The sequence below is a fragment of the Mytilus edulis genome, chromosome 1, assembly GCF_963676685.1.
Source record: "Mytilus edulis chromosome 1, xbMytEdul2.2, whole genome shotgun sequence".
NCBI lineage: Eukaryota > Metazoa > Mollusca > Bivalvia > Mytilida > Mytilidae > Mytilus > Mytilus edulis.
The window spans coordinates 76,968,389-76,985,879 of record NC_092344.1 but is presented as its reverse complement, the minus strand read 5'-3'; the positions used below and the strand labels follow the sequence as shown (position 1 = coordinate 76,985,879).

Genomic DNA, 17,491 nt, shown 5'->3' with positions numbered 1-17,491 from the left:
TCTTAAATATAACTCAACATGCAGACATCTTATACGTTCAGGTATTTCACATCTAATCTTTTATGGTAATATTCTTTACAAAGCACAAAAATGTCAGTATTCACTTCAAAAACTTACAAAACCTTTCAACATACTTATTAAGAAGGGAAATAGTTACGATACTGTTGTCAGGTCATTAAAGATTGCATATTATGGCTTTAATATTGATTCATTTATAGGGTCTTTGTATGGAACGCCACAGCTGTCTTATGTCGAACTCTGATATTACTTTATGTTGTTTTACTATTACTTGATGATATTTTGTCTTTACTTAATATGATTTTGACATTGCTTAATTATGTTTCGATATTGCACGTTATGATTTCATATTAACTTGATATAGTTTTGTCATTGCTCAATATTGTTTTGTCATTACTCAATATGGTTTTGTCATTACTCGATGTGGTTGTGTCATTACTCGATGTGGTTGTGACATAAGTCAATATGGTTTTAACATTACTTGATGTGAATGTGACTTAGCGTTATGTAGTTGTTTCATTACATGATGTGGTTTTGTTATTTCGTAATGATGATTTGCCTATTCTTTATATGGTTTTAACATTACGTAATGATGTTTCAAAATTTGACGATTCTACACAACTTGATGTGTTTGTTTCGTTATTTGATGTGGTCGTGTCATTCTTTGATGTGGTTATCCCATTACTTGATGAGGTAAAACCACGTGACCAATTAGGAAAAAAAAAATGGTCTATTTTTAAACAGATTTCAATATGTCGTTTGTTTAAAGCCCTAGTTTTTGGTGGGGTTCGTATTGCTTATTCTTTAGTTTTCTATGTTGTGTCATGTGTACTATTGTTTGTCTGTTTGTCTTTTTCATTTTTAGCCATGGTGTTGTCAGTTTATTTTCGATTTATGAGTTTGACTGTCCCTCTGGTATTTCTCGTCCCTTCTTTGTTTAATGTTCTTTGGATGGGAATCGCTATCCATTGAGTCAAAGTTCAAATTTAAGTTCAAGTGGTAGTTCAGAGTTATTTGGTATAAAAAAGGGGAACGACAGACAAAAATAAGGAAAAAAAGTAATGAAATATTACAGTATTTCGGACATAGTTGGGATATCCCCGAACAACTTGGTCCTGCCGTTTTCTTCTCTCAGTTTTCAAATGGAAGCAGTATTATAATAAATTCGTAAAATATTCCGCGGAACCCTGTGTCTCGCCTGATATTGTTGATGGCAGTGCAAAAGCGTAATGTTGACCGGCTGTACATTTATCGATACATTTATCGGTAAAAACAAAATAAAAAAAAAAGTTTTTCTGTAGATGCTTTTTCTTGATATTGAAGACACAAATCAAAAGACTTGTACTTTATTGTTAACAAATTAGACACTTTAAATCAACTCACACTAAAGTAACATGGAAATGGGGGAGGGGAGGGGTTGGGCTCGGACTAAGCGACAAAGCATCAATACTATAAAATAAGAATTCTCCGATTTATTTTTTAGTGTGAATGATTATTTTATCATACGAATATCAATCTTTTATTTTTAGCAATTTAATTTTCTGATCTACCTCGCACTTATTGAGAAAAAAAACTGTTTGAACTATCTGTTTCTCATGTGACAACGGATATTTTTCAGTTGCCGTAACCTAAATACTGTCATCTCTTCCTCCAATGTTAACTACGAAATAAAACCAAATCACAGGGTTTGTACTTTCAAAAATAACCCGACGGGTGCCACTCGTTGAGCAGAATCTCCTTACCCCTCTTGGGCTCTTGAGCAGCCGATACCCCCCCCCCCCCCCGATGAATTTGTATTACCCTGTCATATCGATCTATCGAGTCAGCCAATTGAAACGTTTTTTTTTCATGCCCCTGCCACTGAAAGTATATAGTTATTCCGCATACTAGTAACTCCTCATACAATTTGAATTATAGGAAGTTTGCTCTTTACTGTCTGTTTGTTCATATATTGAAGGTGTGCATGTGGGCTTTTTTTTTATTAAATACTTGCTCTTTTGGGAAATAGTTTAACTTTGTCATTTTTGGGGTATAAGCGATGAAATGTTATAGTTATTTCAAAATAACACTTTGCATTTGCGGGGGCATCAATTGTGTCTCCCAGGCAATTATATCTCAGAGAAAGTCCTAAATTGACTTTGTTATAATACAGCTACTTTAGAGAGGGGTGCGGGGACTATCACTTTGTCTAGTTTACATATTTTTCTCATGTTGTGCTGTTACACTACTGTAACAGTCCGATGTTAGGTTAGGATTTATCACATACATGTTAAACCCGGCTGTGCAATTTCTGTATGTACCTGCCCGAGTCAGGAGCATGACGTTCAATTGTCGTCGTTGTATCATGTGTGTCATATTTGGTTTTTGTAGGTTTTGTTTATTTATAAATTATACCGTAAGTGTTTTCGTTTGATTTTCTTTAAATGGTGCATGGTGTTCTTTTGTAGCTGATTATACGCTGAGTTGAGGGTTGTACGGTTACCTATATATGATTTCCTATACCCACTGCATTTAGACTCTGGTGGATAGTTGTCTTATTGGCAATAACACCACATCTAACTTCATATTAATTTATATGTTGCGTTTTGTATACTGTTACATTGTTTATCTTTTGTACGCATACCCTAGAGCCCTCTTTTCGGAAGCCCGAGCAAAAGCCCTTGTCCGCGATAGAAAATTTAATATAAGATAGTTCGAATTCAACTCGAAGTCTAATTAATCTACATGAGACTTAAATTCAAATCTCACACAATCTCTACTTCAAAAAGTGACTCAAATTCAAAGTTGTAACTAGAAATCTACATTTAAATGTGACTCTTACTAGGAGTTCAACTCGAAACTCAATGCCAATAATGGCCTGAATTCGAAATCGAAGACTAACTTAAAGTTTAACTCAACAGTTACCAGGACTTTAATTTGAACTCTAATTCGATGGATGGCCATAATCATCCAATGCACATACAACATGGAAATCTATCTAAAAATAGAACAGGTTTTTCCGAATTGGTCACGTGGTTTTACCACATCAAGTAATGGGATAACCACATCAAAGAATGACACGACCACATCAAATAATGAAACAAACACATCAAGTAGTGTAAAATTGTCAAATTTTTAAACATCATTACGTAATGTTAAAACCATATAAAGAATAGGCAAATCATTATTACGAAATAACAAAACAACATCATGTAATGAAACAACTACATAACGTTAAGTCACATTCACATCTAGTAATGTTTAAACCACATTGACTAATGTCACAACCACATCGAATAATGACACAACCACATCGAGTAATGACAACATCATATTGAGTAATGACAAAACAATATTGAGCAATTGCAAATTTATATCAAGTCAAGACGAAATAATAACGTGTTATATCGAAACGTCATTAAGTAATGTCAAAACCATATTAAGTAAAGACAAAATATCATCAAGTAATAGTAAAACAACATAAAGCAATATCAGAGTTCCACATAAGACAGCTGTGGCGTTCAATATCTTTGCATAGGAACTAATCACATTTATTTAAAAAAAAACAGTTGTTTGCATGACACGGGTAGTGTTCTTCTCATATATTTTATGATAGTATGATACTAAACCCCTAACGAGAGGGATTGTGCCTGATATTCATATAATGAAGAAATAATCTTTCAATCAGTTTAATTGGGGTCTGGAGCTGGCATGCCAGTTACTGCTAGTAGTCTGTTGTTATTTATGTATTATTGTCATTTTGTTTATTTTCTTTTGTTACATCTTCTGACATTGGACTCGGACTTGTCTTGAACTGAATTTTAATGTGCTTATTGTTATGCGTTTACTTTTCTACATTGGCTAGAGTTAAAGGGGGAGGGTTGAGATCTCATAAACATGTTTAACCAAGTCAGGAGCCTCTGGCCTTTGTTAGTCTTGTGATTTTTAATTTTAGTTTAATTAGTATAATTCGGAATTTAGTATGACGTCCATTATCACTGAACTAGTATACATATTTTTGAGGGGCCAGCTGAAGGACGCCTCCGGGTGCGGGAGTTTCTCGCTACATTGAAGACGCATTGGGGGCTTTCGGCTGTTGTCTGCTCTATGGTCGGGTTGTTGTCGCTTTGACACATTTCCAATTTCCTTTCTCAAATTCATCGTTTTACTGCACTTTTGTGTATTTCGATTTTTTTACTCTTGCAGTAAATTTGTTCCAAAGTAATTATAAGACGTTCGATGTGAAAGCCTTTTCAAGTTTAATGTGTTTGCTTAAAATAAAAAAAACCACATTAAAACAAAGTTTGTCAAAATTTAATTGCTTAAAGTCCTACCCATTGGGGATAGAAATGATCTTCAAAATTGAGTATGCGTTCAAATCGTGAACCCTTTTTTGCAGCATCTTTAACGTAAACCACTTTACCACCAGTCAAATAACCAATCCACCAGCCAAAAGTTCCTATTGTCATGATCGTATGGTCACAAGCAACGACAGTTGCCATATCAAATTCTCGTTTGCCTAAGGATATAAATTCTACAGGAACATGAGTGGGCATATTAATTTTAGACCAAGCCATTCCATCTGATATAACTAGAAATAAAACAGTTGCATACATTTCAGCGTAATAGTTCACAGATCTGTTCAAAAACTCAGGTGTAGCAATGTTAAATCCGTCATTGTTTTTTACCTTATCACCTCTCCTTATATGAACACCTACCAATGTAATACTCTGTCGAGACTTAATTTTTCGTGTTTGTAATATCTTCCCAATTGTCTGTTCTGCAGTATTTTGAATATGCTTTTGAAATGTTAATTGCCTTCGTAGATCCGTATCATACATGTGAAAATATTTCCACGACTGAAGTCCATATCCTAGCTGAATGTTATCTTTAGAACTAAAATTAAGTAAAGTTTTGTTGTATGTCGGAGATGCTTTATCTAAAACTTTCCGAAACCCCTTACATAATCTTTTTGGTTTATCGGATGTCACATTAATTGCAAACACTTTTCGGATTTCAGCATCGGGAGGTACGATAAGCTCCATTTGTTTAGTTCTTGCAGCAGCAAACGAAGTAGAAAATTGAAACAATCGATTTCCGAGACCGCCTTGTAAAATAGGACATATTGACCCTTTCTTTTTCCTAGTTACTCTATCAACATGTGTTGGTGAAATTTCTCTCCTGTAGAAAGGTACTGGTAAATATGTCACCGTGGATCTATCAAACAGTTGTCTGACAAGAACGTAAATGGTAAATAGTAACAGGATACCTTAAATTTATAACAAAATCAGAGAACGTTATGGCAAATATCAATACATACATACACTTCATACAAAAAACACACTATTTACATTTGTACGATCGAAGCAAAGTCTTTGAAACGCACAATATATATTGTCAATAGAAAACAAGGCAAATGATATAGACACATAGGAGACGAACCAAAAGTTGCATTCACTGTACTCAAATACACAATGTATGAACTGTCCCGAGGAATTCAAAATCAAAATGCATCTGCAGTTATATGCCGTGATTTTCAATTGAAATATAAACAAATAATTTCACATGTGAATTTTATTCATATGATGTAGCATACAAACAACTTAAAATGCAAAGAAATGTTCAAATATTTTCCATTGTAAGGGCTCTTGTCATTTTTATGCTTTCATAGCTGACTATGGGCTTTGCTCATTGTTGAAGGCCGTATGGTGACCTATAGTTGTTAATTTTTGTGTCATTTGGTCTTTTGTGGAGAGTTGTGTCATTGACAATCATACCACATCTTCTTTTTTATATTAGGTAAAGATTATGCTCATTGTTAACGTCCGTACTTGGACTTACAGTTGAAAACCTCGACGCAGATAGTTCTGTTGTCTTGCTGGCAATCATACCAAATCCGTTTTAATTTTTAAATTATAAATAAAAAACGAAAGAAATAAATTATCGAAGGGAATATACTAATCATGACCAATAATCACTAATTATAACTCTACAATGTGAAGTTTGGTCACTCATTGCTATCTGACAAGGAAGTTTTTTGCCAATATACACTGGATGACACATGTATATTATCCTTCTAGAGTGTTTAATTTATAGTGTTCCTATACTTTGTATGTGTTGTTTGTTTATGAATTACAAGCGGTGAGATTGGCTCTGAATCGTGAATATGACTTTGATTAGTTGGATTAGTTATTCCTTTGATAATTCAACAGATATCATACTTCCACTTACGTAAAGCTTACATATGATCACATAAACATTTGTGTTGAAATACATAATGAAAAAAATAGTGATCATTGCCATACTAAAATATGTTTAGCATCGATTTAGTAATAAATGTCAATGACAATTGTTCACAATTCTCCTGAGGTTGTTTGTTTCAATGACATGAATAATACTCACATAGAGCTAAATATAACAGCTTCTGTATCAAAGGCTTCGTCTACAAAACACGTTTTGCATTTAAGATAATATCTATATATTTTATTATGTATCTTCACTTGCTACAACGATTTTATTAATAAAAGCTTTCTGTCTACACGAACAAAATTGAAGCAAGGGTTTCAAGTGAAGAAGTGGGTCTGCTTACAATTCCGGAGCAGCTAAGATCACCTTTAATCTTATAGGGTTCGTGCTGCATACAATTTTAGTATTATGTGAACTTATTTTTCGTTTCGTTTCGTCTTTCTTTTTTTGTCAAGGCGTTGTCAGCTTCGCTTAATTGATGATTTGTTTTACTTGGTATTTTCTGCTAATTTTTTTCTAATTCTAAATCCTAGATTCATTAGAGTTGTTTTTTTTCCTCATTTGTTACACCAGAAAATTGGAACAAGATATGTTAATATATTTTCAAATGCCAATAGTTTAGTTTACCATTTAACATATATTGCTTTAGTTGTATTAGGCCAATCTTCATTATTAACAAATACCTTAAAGTGGCATTATGTGATGACTAGTAGAGTCATTAGAATACAAAACACATTGTCTAGAATCTAAAGGTTATAACATTACTATTGCATTCGTTTTAAGCGTGATATGGGCGGACATGGAAATATGAAATACAGATAACATGTAAGCAAGTGCAACAGTATAAATGGTAAATTTTCAAGTTCTGTTTGAAATAATTTTATATATATAAACATTTAGATTAAATGTTAAACATTTACTGGTAACCTGTTTATGTGTGATCTTTGGGCAGGTCGATTTAATTGACAAAATCGTTTTGAGGTTGCACTGACATGCGTTCAAGTCACTGGACAATGAACACATATATCATTCTTCTCCAACAAAGGTCGCATAAATACGGGAAAAATGAGTTTTTATTATTTACTTGCGAGCATATAACATAGATGCATTATTTGAAACCTTTTATGAGAATATTAAACTGAAACAGATTTTTAATATAAAACCATTATTGTGACGTCAGTCTATTTATTTTACAGATAAGAATATACTCATTCTCGTTCAATGAAAAATCTGTATTTTGCCTTCTATTTTTCTTAGTACATAGTTTTCCGTGCACTATAAAATGCTATACCTAAATGACTGTTCACTGTAAATTAATTGTGAAAGTGAACATTAAACTGCACCAAAAAAGTATATAACATACCTCTTTCTACGCCTTGGGCAAAGCAACAATAATACAAAATATGAATTCTTTGATATTTTTTGTCGTGTATGTAAGTTGGACTATACATGTATACGAATACCAATCTTTTATTTTTATGAATTGCATTCTCTAAAAAAACATCGAACTAATTGAAAAAAAACACACTTTTTGGAATATCTGTTTCACAGGTGACGACGGTTATGTTCCAGTTGTCGTAACCCAAACCCCCTCATCTTTTCCTCGAATGTAACACGACGGTGCCACACGTGGAGCAGAATCCGCTTACCCTTCCGAAGCACGCAAGATCACCCAAATGGATTTATATCACACAGTAATACCGATCTAAAGAGTTCAGCCTATTGAGACTTGTTATTTTTACATATCATCTTATGTTGTGCTGTTACACTACAGTCCAATGTTAGGTTAGGGTTAAACACTCACATACATGTTAAACTCCGCCACGTGCACTTTCTTTATGTGTCTATCCCAAGTTAGGAGCCTGCAGTTCAACTGTTGTCGTTGTCTCATGTGTGTCATAATTGTTTTTCGTAGGTGGTTTAGTTTAGACTGTTTTTTGTTTGAATTGTTTCAAATGTTCACGTGGTTGCCTTTTGTACCCTTTAATGACTATACGGTGCGTTGAAGGTTGAAATGCATCTATGATTGCTTACATCAATTGCAAATAAACCCTAGTGGATAATTGTTTCATTAAAAATCATACCACTTTTAACTTTATTTCAATTTCTATCATGTGTTTTGTATACTGTAACAGTGTTTATGTGTTGTACGCATACCCCTGGTCCCTCTTTTTGGAAGCCCGTACAATAGCCCTTGATCCGCAATAGAAAATTTAACAACGAATTCGTATTAGGTGTAACACCACTAATTCAGGCCCGGCCAGAAAGCACATACCAGAAAGTAGTACATATTTAACACAAAATAGTTCCTACGCATGGACATAACTTTCAATATATTTAGAATATTTTATTAATTTTGGTATCAAATGAAAGCTGCATGACTGGTGATCATTGCAGAACAATTTTTGACTGATACATTTGAATAATAAAAAAATGGCATGAAATTTAAAAAGGAGGGTACATTTTGCCTTTTTGTCAGATCGGAAGTACCTGTTTTGGTACATCCGAAGTTCTGGGAACCATTTCTTTCTTATATGCAATGTAAGGTATGTTTATTTTTTCAGTACAGGATACCAGAATGTGTTGCTTTGATATGCAATGATTGTCACTTTATTTGAACTTAAGATAAAGGAGCTGTGACCACTCGAAATTGAGGAATTTAACATAGAAAGCAATGGGGCCATTAATTAGTGGTGTACTTCCTATTACAGAGAATCACCAGAAATCCAATTTTTAGAAGTTGTACCTATTCCAATGAAAATAAGTTCAATTTGATGTTAGTAATCATGTTTAATCATCTTTTTTTTGGTCAACCGTCCTGCTTATGGGAAATTTAAGCTCTTAAATTGGCATACTCAAGTATGTTAGCCTTTTATGGTCATACAGCATGCATGCAGTTAAGACTTGACTCCAAGTTCTCATTTTTGCATTTTTTCTGATTGAAATCAATAAAACAAGTATTTTATGACTTGTATATGGAACAAAATAGCTCTTGGTCAAAATAATCTTATGATTTTTCAAGTTTTTTTGTTTTTCTTATGGTAGCCTTTTACAATCAAGGCAAAGGGTACATACTCATATAAGAATTCTAAAATCTCACTGTACATGCAATTTTGAACCAGTTTAGCAAGTTATCTAGCTGAGAGATATATAAATTGCTCTTATTAATCTATGTTTTACCACAGAATTATGGTATATAAAAAAAAAAAGCCCTTTTCCAGTTTCAAGAAAAAAGGGGGGATAATTTCTCATTTATGTCTTAAGTTTAAACTGATATATTTTTATTTAATGAAGAACCTCTGATAAAAATATGACTATTAGTAAGCACATAGCTTTCCTATTAGAAATTAATAAATAAAACAATAATATTGAGAATAAAAAAGGTATATTGACCAATGGTAATATCCATATGCAGTTTTCTTTGAATAACCCATATGTTACTACCAGTCCAATTTGAGCTTAAAATTAATAAAATAGTATTTGGACTAAAGCTTTATATGTTTTTTATTGCTTGAAATAGATCATAGAATGAAAAAAAGTAATGCTCAAGTCAATATAGCAAGTTTGGTTCTGTTATAGGTGTAACACCACTAATTCAGGCCCGGCCAGAAAGCACATACCAGAAAGTAGTACATATTTAACACAAAATAGTTCCTACGCATGGACATAACTTTCAATATATTTAGAATATTTTATTAATTTTGGTATCAAATGAAAGCTGCATGACTGGTGATCATTGCAGAACAATTTTTGACTGATACATTTGAATAATAAAAAAATGGCATGAAATTTAAAAAGGAGGGTACATTTTGCCTTTTTGTCAGATCGGAAGTACCTGTTTTGGTACACCCGAAGTTCTGGGAACCAGTTCTTTCTTATATGCAATGTAAATTATGTTTATTTTTTCAGTACAGGACACTAGAATGTGTTGCTTTGATATGCAATGATTGTCACTTTATTTGAACTTAAGATAAAGGAGCTGTGACCACTCGAAATTGAGGAATTTAACATAGAAAGCAATGGGGCCATTAATTAGTGGTGTACTTCCATTAGATGACTTCAATTTCAACTCGAAATTTTAATCTAAACGAGACTCAAATTCGACTCTTACTCTAACTCTACATCAAAAGGAGACTCAAATTCTAAATTGAGTTCAAATTCATTATTGTAACTCGAAATTAAATTTGACTCAAACTAGAAGTTCAACTCGAAACGCAATGCTAACTAGAACTTTGATTTTAATAGATAAGGCCGTTTGTTTTCTCGTTTGAATTGTTTAACATTGTCATTTTGAGGCCTTTTATAGCTGACTATGCAGTATATATTGTTGAAGGCCGTACGGTGACCTATAGTTGTTAATTTCTGTGTTATTTTGGTCTCTTGTGAAGAGTTGTCTTACTGACAATCATACTACATCTTCTGTTTTTTTTTATATTAATCAAGGACTAACTCAAAGATTAACTCGAACAGTAACCCGAACATTAATTTGAACTCTAACTCCATGGATGGCCACACTCATTGAAGGCACATTAAACATGAAAATCCATCTGGAAATATAACTAGTTTTCCGAATTTGTCACGTGGTTTTATCTCATCAAATAATGTGAAAATCACACCAAAGAATGTCAGGACCACATCACGTACTGAAACAAACGCATCATGGAGTGTAAAATCGTCAAATACTTAAACATTATTACGCAATGTTGAAGCCATATAAAGATTTGGCAAATCATCAATACGACATAATAAAAATACATCAGGTAATGACATAACTACATTAAGTTAAATTGCATGCCATTAAAACAATGTTAAAATCGCATTGCCTAATGAAACAAAAACTTAAAATAATGATGAAATCACATTGAGTGATGATAAAATCATATAAAGTAATGACAAAATTATATCAATTCAATACGGACCCATGTCGTGTTATATTGAAATATCATTAAGTAATGACTATTCCATATTGAGTTATATTAAAACACCAATACGGAATGTCAAAAACATATTATGTTAAGAAAAAGTGTCATCAAATAATAGCAAAACAACACTACGTAATATCAGAGCTCCACATAAGACAGCTGTGGTGTTCCATATGTTTCCCCACTAATTACTGGTTTATTACGAATATTTCAAATGTTTGAAAGAAAATGATTACATTCAGTTTGTCCATTTTAATTTTATAAAAATAGTATGATTTCATCTGTTTTAATACATATCTTAAGAAACATTTATTCGCAAATCCCTATTCGAGTAAATCGTTATGCGGCTAGAATAAGACCTCTTGCTATTACTTTCTATAATCACATGTACTTAGAAATAACTCTGAAGATGCTTAATTTTGTAAATTAAAGATAACATTCTGGTGCCTGATAAATTAACGAAAACGTGGTATGTAATACTTGCATTCTCTTACAAATTAATTGTGAACTTATATTTACTAATGCGTTGCTGAACATAATGACATGGTTATCTAAACTAATGTGCACTACTTTCTTATTCAAAAAAGTCTTTAAATATAACAAATCATTATAGTGCGGTGACTGAAGGCAGAATTTTTTAAATTTAATCTCCCCACCGAACACACACCTATATAATATATCATTGGAAAGAGGAAATCGTGTACTATAATAATATGCCTGTCGTCAAGACTTGATATGGTCACATTTTTTTTTTAAATTGAGGCCAAAGGTCATATGTAAAAATCTGTGAAAATTTGAGAGGGTTTCAATTTTGACTTTTTTTTGTATTTCTAAACTCTACCTAAATACAACTGATACTGTTTTGGCTTTAGTAATGTTTGTTATTATACATAAACCTTAATCATTGAGATTTTTTTATCAAAAAAATTCATAAAACGACGTTTTATAAACAAAACTTCAAAAATCAAGTTTTCAACCTATAAATTGTTTAGAGCACCTTAACCTTCTGACAAATTTCAATTTCAGGTAAACATCAAGTGTCATGCAGGACAATACTTTAAAATTATTTTTTAAACTATCATTTTGGGTGAGGTATCAAACCAAAGCAATAGAACACTACAGTCAAATATGACCTAAAATTGAATTTGGGGATACTTCAGGTTTTTTTATAGACTACTCGTTGCTTTTGGGTTTTTCACAATTATTATTGCTTCCATAGTATTATCTGTTGTTGTGTATTTTACTCTGGTTAAAATCTATTACATTATAGGGTTTGTACCTGTATCCCCCCTTTTTTTCCTTGCAGCGTACCACAAACTTCAAAAGTATTCCATATAAAAAAAGAAGATGTAATATGATTACAAATGAGACATTCATTAACTTACAATTATAGGTCCCGTACGGGTTTAGCAATGAGTAAAACTCATACTGCATAGTCTTCAATTCCCGAAATAAATAATGTAAAACAAACAAAAAATCTAACGGCCCGATTAATGTAAAAAATAAATAAGAAACAAACAAATATAGTATATAGAAAGAAACAACAAACACTGCATTACCGTCTCGTGACTTGAAACTGACACATACAGAATGTGGCGGGGTTTAACTTTTCTAAGGGTGCGCCAACACTCCCCTAACCTGGGTGTACCAGTGCAACAAGCTTTATACCAAATCAACCATTATCTTCATCATCTTCATTTTCATCAACCGTCACATGACATGACAAGACACATGAAAGGTTCTGGTCAAAGCAAACACGTTATTTTGAGGTTTTTTACAAGTATAGACAAGGTATTGTAGGAAGTCCGAAGACATTTGTTCCGAAAAAAAATACCAGCTTCAAACCATCCCTATCAATTCATCCAAGATTTAACAGAGATCTAAAAGGGGGTTTAGGAAGGTGCGATGACATCCATTTGCGTGTCTGCAAAGATGCTGAGGAAAAAAATATGCGAGATGTACACACTATCTTGAATTCGCTCATTTTCATGGTCGGCAACACATTAGATAGCGTCGCTCTTTACTTTAAGAAGCATAAAATTCATTGGCATTCAATGTTTCAACAAGGTGTTGTGAACCAAACTCATGGTACATTTGTAAAACCAATCCTAAATGAAAAAGAGTAAAACAAAATTGGCCACACAAACGCTTGACTTAACAATTGCTTAGCATTTACGCAATTTCTCTGGTTCCATTTCCTGAGAATAGTCTTGGCTGTATGCAGTTTCATCAAGTAACTATGAAATGAATTGTAATAAATACGAAGGCATTGACTGAATTGAAGAAGGAAGAGACAATTCATCCGAAGTTGGGTATTCTTCTTTAGAGTTTCGATGTGTTTCCTAAGTATACTTGCAGCGGAATGAAATAGCTGTCCGTTATTTGTGTCTATTACCGTTGACATTGAGATTTTGAGGTCAGTTTTCAATTGCCTAGCAGCTGATATGGCATCTCAAATAGTTATTTTGCTACTATATATTATGTTATATTTGCCTTGAACTTGTTGAAGTTGTTTGACAACTGAATTTCTATAGAAATCAATAAGTTTAGACCGCATGTTACAAGTAGAATATTTTAAATTAGAGTCAGTCGGAAAAAAAGATCTATATTTATCAAGTAACGGTGTCATGAGGAATGACCATTAAATCGTTGTCAATAGCTAACATAAAATTAGTAAAAGCAGTATCGTGATCTGAGATATCTGCTTCCACGGGTTTGGATTTTTTTGGGTCTTTTTTCGTTTTTAGCAAATGATTTGTAATGCAACCAAAATGACAGAGTGCTTGAAGTTTAAAAGATGGACGGAAAAACTATTTCAATTTTAACTTTATCTGACACGGATAAAACATTCTTCATACGCTCATCTGATTCAAACTTGAGTAGTTTTTAATATTTCTAAAATGTTTTGTTGCAACAAAATATACAAGCGCTCCAGTTGAACGACTGCATTCTAGAACGCATACAAATACTCGAAACTGAGGGACAACAGTCCGATAATTGTATGTCGTCATTATATATCAGATAAGAAGCTTCCTCGCTCTAAAAGGGGGCACAAATATGTTAACTTGTGTAACTTTTGTAGCATGAACGATGATAAACTGCCTGCACGGAGTTCTTCGAATTAACAGCTATCGCATGAAATCACAGGCACTTGTTTCTGTCAATATGGGGTTTACTATCCATACCCGTACGGAAAATCACAAGGGTGATTTTTCGTACGGGTATGGATAGTAAACCCATATTGACAGAAATAAGTGCCTGTGCATGAAACATCTTGATGTTCACCTCATCCAATTTTTTATTCGATGCAGATACAAAAATCGACTTCCCTATATGGGTTAATTGACTCAAAATTCCAGTCGAGTTTGCTTTTTTTGCATATTAAGCACTGCATAAAATTGAACGACTTTTGTCTTTTCTTTGGACTTATCGGAGCAAGTTGCAACGGATTTGACATATCACGGAATATTTACTGAAACAATCCGTCAATTATTTTGATTTTACAATAAGACTTTTCTGACAAAGTATATTTGATGTTTTATAACAAAAAACATAGAATATAAACATATACAAACAAAGTATGTGGCATATACGTGCACTTTAATTGAAAATATGTGTATATAATAGCGAAAAAGGTAGTAATTTCATATATCAGTTGAGAGCAAATTGTTGACTAATACACAAAATGTGACGGAAGGCAAGTGATTTCTTATGTTTTTTTTTCATATTTTAGTTCCGAAATTTTTATCACTTATTAGTTTTATGAAATACTATATGCTTAAAATATCATGGGATAATTTTTATTACTAATATGAAGAAGAAACTAAAGTTTGTGTCTGAATTTGCAATTAAATTACCTCAATTTTAAACAGTCCAAACTTCGCAAATTGTATAGATTAGAAGAAAATAAAATACTTAATAGAATATTTCGACATATAAAAATGGCTTCAGGAAAAACTATTTCAATTAAATGTAAGCAAACGTACACAATTTTTCATTTTGAAAAAGGGGGGTTAAAACTCTCCAATATAATACTAGTCATTAAAACGAATTTTTAGAAAAATGTGACCGTACGAAATTCTGACGACAGGGCAAAAACTAAAGAAGAAATATTTGTCTTAAAGTTAAGACCATTTTTAGCCGTGTGTTATTTGGGGAGATCTATACGACTTTTTACACTTCTTTATTAACAAAATAGTTGAAGTAAGAAATACAACGGATCAGCGTTAATTCATAAAATACAAACGTTCGCCATGGCCCATTAGGGTCATGGTTTCTTTTTCAACAGTCGACGCGTATTCATTGTATCTATAATACACTAAAGCACTATTTCAATATTAGGTTTTTATCAATGTTTAAAACTAATTAAAACAAAAGATAGGTTTATGGTTGGTATAAATCGTAGCTTGAGATCAAAGATACTAATAAAATCTGACTAGTTTCAGAATGAACACTTAATATGCTACGTTTTGTCGTTGAGTTGCTGAATGCATAGATCAGAGCATTTTTTAACATGTGTGTATGCTTATAAAGACACAAATATCGGATCAAAAAAGTACACTGATTTTTCTCAGGTCACAACTTAATCAAACTTTAATATTTACTTCTGAGGCATGTCTATTAGTTTATGTGTTTCCCTCGGATTTAGTTTGCAACCCGGATTTCTTTTTGTCTTAATCGATTAATGACTTTCGAACAGCGGTTTACTACTGTTGCTTTTATTCTAAACACTCAATGTTTTTACTCCTCAATTTCATATCAATGTATTGTTATCTCATAAACGTTTACCTTACTTGTCATTTCTTTCTGTTCATTTCTTCGCTTTTCTTCTCATTGGTCAGAAATTGTTTCTTATATTGCATATTTATATTAACAATAATTATATGCGGTAAATCAATCATGTGAAATAAAATCATACAACATTGTTTGTATCCGTATTTATATGATAGATATCAATGCATAATTGAGTTAGTCCATGAAACATTGTAAAACGTCAATTATTATAATTTTGTAGAGTAATATCTACACAATGAAATGTCTAATGTAAATGTTATTATGGTTGTAGGTTATTTGAGTATTATCTTTCATTGGACAGTTATCAAATATATACTATATATCTTTTTTTCTAAGATATTTGTTTTTAATGATGATGACAGAGTGTTGTTAAAATATTAATTGTTTGTTTAAAAATGTTTCTTATACAGTAACCGAAAGACATTTACTTCAAGGTTCAATAATTTATCATTTTAAAGCATAAAACATTTTATCAAAGAATGTGATTATTAAAATTTTGTAATTTTAAAAAGACAACAGAACAAAGTGCAGACTATCTTTTATAGTGAGTGTAGGTACATGTAACTGACAATTTGTGAAAACACAAAAGTCTTAAAATGTTATAATCCTGCGTTGACAATAAAAACAAAAATAAAATAATTAATTTTCAATTATACAAAGAAACAAGATGTTTTTTTTTAAATCATTGTATAATTTATTGTATTCCCCAATTACAAATTATTGATTTCTTTTCTGACTTATTTTGTTCTCAATGATTTTGGAAAATGTCCTTGAAATAAAATAAGACACCCCACTCCACCCCTTTTCCAAATATGAGTTGCGTTTAACTGGTATTAGGGTTAACAGACACATGTTCAATTTAATTCAAATCAACAAACATTTACATTACACTAAACATAGTTTGGCAAAACTTTGAGGAATGTTCGGTCCTCAATGTTCTTCCCTTTCGTATTTTGATTGAAGTTTTCTTCTTTGATTCGAGCATCTGACATACAAAATGAATTTTGGTATCTATGATGATATATTTAGAACCACTGGTTCTATGGTTCTTCTCACAAGCAAAGTAGTCGGCACTTTTCTTCAACATCGTACTTTATTTGGCCTTTTTAATTTTTTTGGATTCGAGCGTCACTGATGAGTCTTTTGTAGACGAAACGCGCGTCTGGTGTATACACAAAATTTAGTCCTTGTATCCATGATGAGTTTATTCTGTGTGGATATGCACTGTCATTGATATGGCCATGAATATAAATAATCTTTTCATACAATTAGAAGAAATGAGCATGATGTAGACTAAAAGATTTTTTTAGAGAGATTCTTGTAGTTAAAAATGAATAGAGTGTTTTCATTTGTTTACAGATAAGATGAAATATATTTAACACGCTTTGAAATTTTTGTTGTTATATTTTTGTTGAAATGAACTCAAGTTATTGGAGATTGGTAAATAATTATAAAAATTTAGCAGCACACATTTTGAAACTGAATAACATAGTTGACAAAATGTTCATCAAAACGAAAAACATTATTGATTA

The 17,491-nt window shown here is 32.2% G+C and overlaps 1 protein-coding gene across 1 annotated transcript; it reads right to left on the bottom strand.

Moving 5' to 3' along the window:
- Positions 1 to 4,295: 4,295 nt before the first annotated feature.
- On the bottom strand, positions 4,296 to 16,052 carry LOC139490402 (galactoside alpha-(1,2)-fucosyltransferase 1-like). Its single transcript, XM_071277207.1, has 3 exons — positions 15,954 to 16,052; positions 6,400 to 6,439; positions 4,296 to 5,266 (listed from the first exon to the last, which is right to left on the bottom strand). Exons 1-3 carry the CDS (start codon positions 15,963 to 15,965, stop codon positions 4,320 to 4,322), a joined length of 999 nt encoding a protein of 332 aa, XP_071133308.1. The 5' UTR covers positions 15,966 to 16,052; the 3' UTR covers positions 4,296 to 4,319.
- Between the last annotated feature and the right edge of the window lie 1,439 nt (positions 16,053 to 17,491).

Bases quoted from the DNA above. Each gene is read 5' to 3' on its own strand.
- LOC139490402 (XM_071277207.1), bottom strand. The intron at 5,267-6,399 runs GTGAGTATTATT...TATAAATTTAAG, and splicing joins GCTGTTATATTTAGCTCTAT to GTATCCTGTTACTATTTACC.